At 29.6% G+C, this 5,207-nt stretch overlaps 2 protein-coding genes across 2 annotated transcripts; both read right to left on the bottom strand.

Annotated features, from left to right (window-relative positions):
- Positions 1 to 240: 240 nt before the first annotated feature.
- Positions 241 to 1,338, bottom strand: LOC119667395. The gene has a single exon (XM_038076685.1). It carries the CDS (start codon positions 1,336 to 1,338, stop codon positions 241 to 243), a length of 1,098 nt encoding a protein of 365 aa, XP_037932613.1.
- Positions 1,339 to 3,387: 2,049 nt separating this feature from the next.
- LOC119665976 (cytidine deaminase-like) lies at positions 3,388 to 4,372 on the bottom strand. Its single transcript, XM_038075234.1, has 2 exons — positions 4,165 to 4,372; positions 3,388 to 4,108 (listed from the first exon to the last, which is right to left on the bottom strand). Exons 1-2 carry the CDS (start codon positions 4,217 to 4,219, stop codon positions 3,690 to 3,692), a joined length of 474 nt encoding a protein of 157 aa, XP_037931162.1. The 5' UTR covers positions 4,220 to 4,372; the 3' UTR covers positions 3,388 to 3,689.
- Between the last annotated feature and the right edge of the window lie 835 nt (positions 4,373 to 5,207).

Here is a 5,207-nt window from a genome sequence, read left to right on the forward strand (position 1 = left end):
TCCACGAAGGCCCGCAGAATGGTTGTGACCCAATATAATATGAGGCCGCCCCTTTTCTCGCTACTTTTTCGTTTCTCTCAAATCCGCTGTGCCCTGGAATGAAAAATAAGGATACTTTATTAAAACATTTATAATTGTAATGATAATACCACAATCACATTTTTTTATGAAAAAACTGTTTTATTTTACGTTAATTAATACTTTGTAAAATATTTAATATTAATCAGATTCGATTAAAATTTACGTAAGAGTTTCTTTATACATATGTCCAGTGTGTCTTCGCATAATTGAAAATCTTACTGCATTATGTTGCTTTTCTTTCACATGGATATCATCTGTTTTCTCCTTTTGAACATTTTTACGAAATTTTATACGTTTCAACAGATCATGACCAACAGGCGTAAACTTATAACTGCAAAAACATAATTCTTTTCCTATCTCCTCTTTTTCTAACATTTGATCTGCAATCATGCCACTTCGCTCTTTGCCACAGGAGAAACACATGTCTTCAGATATCTTGTATGCCGATTTTAATGCATTTTGCTGTTTTTTTATACAATCCATTATTGCAGTTTCGAATTCTTCTAAACGCCTTTTAGCTGCTCTTTTAATTACAGGAAAATGTACCTGATCCATTTTTGTTACCAACTTTTCCTGCAGCTCTATCATGGCAAGGTCGAATATTTCTGAATTTTTTTTAACTTGCGCACGTGCAGCTTGAATTTCATAAATCAGAGGCTGAATTAAGGAAGCAATTTCAGTATGCACACTTACTCGACTACGTAACCAACATAAATGTTGTTTAAGTGTCTCCACATAAATTCTATACTCTCTTATGCGAAGAATTATTGGATGAGTGCAAATAAATTTTATTCTAGGCATAAAAATTCGATTTTGTATTAGATCGCAAAGAGGTTTGTTTTCTGTTTTACCTCCACAAATATCCTCAAAATTACGGTCATATTTTGTCCAATGGCACCTTTCTAAGTTAAATTCACTGTCATGTGCCTGTCGAATCTTAAAGAAATGCTCTTTTAATCTGTTATCCAACTTCTTTGCTTTACGTTCTAAGTCGTCAACTTTACTGAAATCAGGAATCGGTTTGACGTTTCTTGCAGTATAGTTTATTTCATTAGGCTTAGAAAGAAAGAACATTTCTCTGATACATGTAGTCTGGGTACCTTCAATGATAACATCTTCATTTTCACAGTTTAATTTTTTAAATATTACTTCCAAAAGTGTACATAATGCAGACTTAGCCAAACTATCAAACTCTTGGCCTCCAAAGGCAATTACAGCTAAGTCTTTACAATTTAGTTCATGTATTTGCTGTGTCATGGTAACTAACGTAAATTATATTTTCGAATTTTTTCCAATATAAACCGCACCAGAAAATATAACTTTTGTAACTGTATCTAAAAAACTTATTAAAATAATATCAGAAAAAAAACTTGACAGAAAAAACCTTTTTTAACTTTTTTTGTTCTGACAAATTTTGAGTAAATTGATCAGTTGCAACAAAATCAGTAGCTCTAGTGAGGGACACACATGCCTATTTACTCATAGTAAGTTTGGCTTAATTATTTATATGAATTGGACTAATTAATGCCCGCAGCTGTTGGATAATATTGATTTAATTTTTTTTTTTGGTAAGTGCTTACTAGGTAAATCAATTACCTGAATTTTGACCAAAATATGTGGAGAACACTTTCTCAATAAACAATAATTATTCTTCTGGAGTTTTAGCGCCACCAGCAACTTATTAATTATTACTACGAACTATTGATTAAAAAAATAAATACAATCTTTATTGTTGAAATAACAGAAATCATGCGCACCTCATGTTATATCAACTGTAAAAATGTTTTAAAGGGTTAGTAATACTGGACAACCTTCAAAAGCTCGAAGTTTAATTTCTAGAGTTGATGACAGATGATCATCTTTTTTAAAGCAAAGTTTTCTACGTTAAAGGAATCTAAATTTTGAACAATTGAATATCCAGGTTAATGTATTTCGTTTTATCCGCAAGGTCCGATGGTATATTTTGCAGACTATATCGGAGATACTACATATATTATATTGATTTTGGTATACTTATAGCTAGCTAAATTTATTAAGTCAACCTGGTTAATAGTTCAATTGAGAAGTTTCCTTTGCCGATTCCATCATTTCCAAACACTGTTCGCTTTATTAGCCCTCAGATTAATTTCATATTTCTATTCGATGGTTCATATTCTTGTTCAATATTTTTTTTAAATTATAGTTTTAAAGCAGATCTTTTAATAAGTTTAAACTGATTCACTTATTAACTGTAAACATTTTTTTACAGATTCGAAGCTATTCAGGTATTGTTTTAATTTTTTATTTTTAAATTTGGAAACTTAATTTTAAATAAGGTTATTTAAATGATTACTTTCTATAAAGTTTTATGATGCCCGTGATTTCGACTCGTAATCTATGCCTGGACTCATAATTTTTTATTAAAGGTATCTGGAAATTTGGATCCTATTAATTTGGATCAAGTATTTATTTCGTTATTATGTTAAGGCTTGTTGAGTCAGTGCACTTGAGCACTTTTACTATCTATTAACTGCGAGGTTTCTTCATAACCCCCTCTCTACGACTTGACAGGATTATTGTTTATCACTTCATATAAATTTATGTTATAATTTAAATGTCATCAGTACATGGTTTTTCTTTTTTTTAATGTCATCGGTTTACTCAAAATTTATTTTGAGTTGTTCTATTTCCAATTCGTGATAAAACTTATCAAAAAAGTGAAATTAATAAAGTAATTTTGTGTAATAAAAATTAGAGTCTTATAGCAACACAGCTGATTGAATTCTTCAGTGTTAATGTTGAGATCAAGATTTTATTTATATGACCCCAACCAAATATAATTATAAGATGTTTTATGTTATATTGTATTGTTTATTGTTCTAACTGCATTGTAAGTCTGTTAAAACCTACTAACGGTGACCTGTTTAGTGAGGATATTGTTAAATCTATTTTGTTGGCATGTGTTTTGATTGTGATAATCTCTAGTTATTCCAGTTTAGTGGGGATGCTACGAATATAACACGAATCGTTTTTTTTTTATTATTATTTCAAATCTGCTGCTACTAGTGTTCTCTTTGTCTGTTCTTTAGATAGTATTTCACTGATAATTTACAAAAATGTTTTTTAATTAAAGCGATGCTAATACTTATTAAAATTACAATAAAAAACACATGCATTTTCCACAAAAATGAAATGAAATAATAATTGATCCTGAAAGCATACGAATATCATTATTGACAACTTTTCATATTTTGCAAAATATAATTAAATTAATTAATTAATCAAATTTAACACAAATATGTTGTATGTTTATTTCTATTTTATTTTGTCTGTTATTTAATATAAAGTGGTGAATTAAAAAATGAATATTAAAACTGTATGACTAAGAATTTGGCCATCTCTTTCTTCATCTCTTATTTCCTACCAGACCCCTAGCTTCTCTTTCTCCCGCAGTGTGATGTACGCGATAGAGTCCATACTAAACCATGCCTTTATTTGCACATCTATTTTTAACAGCTAATAAGGAAAGGAGTGGAAAAGACAGTCAAATCCGAGACGGAATTTGAAAGGAAGAAAGAGACAAGATGAATAATATTGTTATGTTGTGCTATAGAAAACAACTCTTGTGATTAGAATTTACTAAAGCCATATGGTAGCAAATTATATATCGATGTGCATAGAACTTCATCATCATTTTGTTTTTCTTCACCATCTTTATCGTTAGTTATATATAAAGCAATATCTTCATTCGCAAACTCAACAATAAACTGACGACAGACTCCACAAGGTGTGGTTAGATCTCCACTTTCTTGATATGCTACCACTGCTCCGGCTACAAATTCTCGTTCACCTTCGCTGATTGCTTTCAACAGTGCGGTTCTCTCTGCGCAGCAAGTTGGAGAAAAGGCAACATTTTCAACATTACAGCCGGAAAATATGCGACCGCTCTTTGTTCGAAATGCTGATCCTACTTTGAATTTACTGTAAGGACTATAGGATTGTTTGCGAGCAGCAATAGCAGCACGAATTAGCTCCTTAGTACAATCGTCTATAATAAATATATTTATAAAAAGATATTACAATATGAGCCACACACTAAACTACCTAATTCGCAATAATTTTTGGTGCTTTCATGAAGTATTTGGTTGCATGATTGCATTTTGAAGGTATCTTTTTTTTTATTCTATGCACTAAAGATTGCTAGAGCGATGTTTTGCTGATTACTTTTTCCATAGGCTTTAGAATCCCATAAAACATTATACTTAACTATTTCATCTATTGTCTGAAAATTTTGAAAACATATTTTAAACAAATAACGATTAATATATTGAAGATATTATTATAAAATTATTTAACAAAATATAAGCATTCTTTGTTCAGAAATGTATTTCGTAACTTTTTAATTTAAGAATTTATGCATAGAAGTATACACAACAATTTTTTCATTATCCATTTTCAATAATAGAGACTTATGTTGATAAATAGTCCTTAACCTACATAATTGCTTCTAAACAGTGATATGTTTATGATCTTAAGTATATAAGCAATCAGTAATTGTCACTCAACCTTCATTCAACGAAATTGAGAAAATTGGCAAGACTCTAACAGTTTCCATTATTAGAAACATTAGATATATGAGAAGTGTGGATATACAATTGTTCTACACTATTGACAAAAACCATAGAGCTCTCTGCGAATAATACTAAAACATCAATCAACGGCATTAAATACAAAGCTCTGTATATAGTGATCACAATATTTCAGGATCTAAGTGCGTCTTCTTGGGAAATAATAATCCGTTTCTTTTACCATTCTCGAGTTTTATATAACACATAGACTAATTTAAATTAATTTTGGAAATGCTATATTTGATCAAAGATTGAAACTGAATTATAAAAATTGGATTAATTGGTTTTTTATTAACTTGACATCGAAATTACTTATTTATATCTACATATACATATACATATCTACATATAGTAATGTGTAGAATTGGATTCTAGTATTTACTTTTCTTGTTCTTTCTTATAAACATATTTATTACCTTTACAACGTGTTATAAGTTTTCCATTCTTGAGGGTTTTAAACCTTTTATTTAATTACGTCCATAGTTTTTCTTTTTATTCTTGTTTTCTTAGAAATTCAAT

This window comes from Teleopsis dalmanni, chromosome 1 (genome assembly GCF_002237135.1).
Source record: "Teleopsis dalmanni isolate 2A chromosome 1, ASM223713v2, whole genome shotgun sequence".
Lineage (NCBI taxonomy): Eukaryota > Metazoa > Arthropoda > Insecta > Diptera > Diopsidae > Teleopsis > Teleopsis dalmanni.

Bases quoted from the DNA above. Each gene is read 5' to 3' on its own strand.
- LOC119667395 (XM_038076685.1), bottom strand. From the start codon at position 1,338: ATGACACAGCAAATACATGAACTAAATTGTAAAGACTTAGCTGTAATT.
- LOC119665976 (XM_038075234.1), bottom strand. From the start codon at position 4,219: ATGCAATCATGCAACCAAATACTTCATGAAAGCACCAAAAATTATTGC. The intron at 4,109-4,164 runs GTAGTTTAGTGT...TATTTATTATAG, and splicing joins CAAAAATTATTGCGAATTAG to ACGATTGTACTAAGGAGCTA.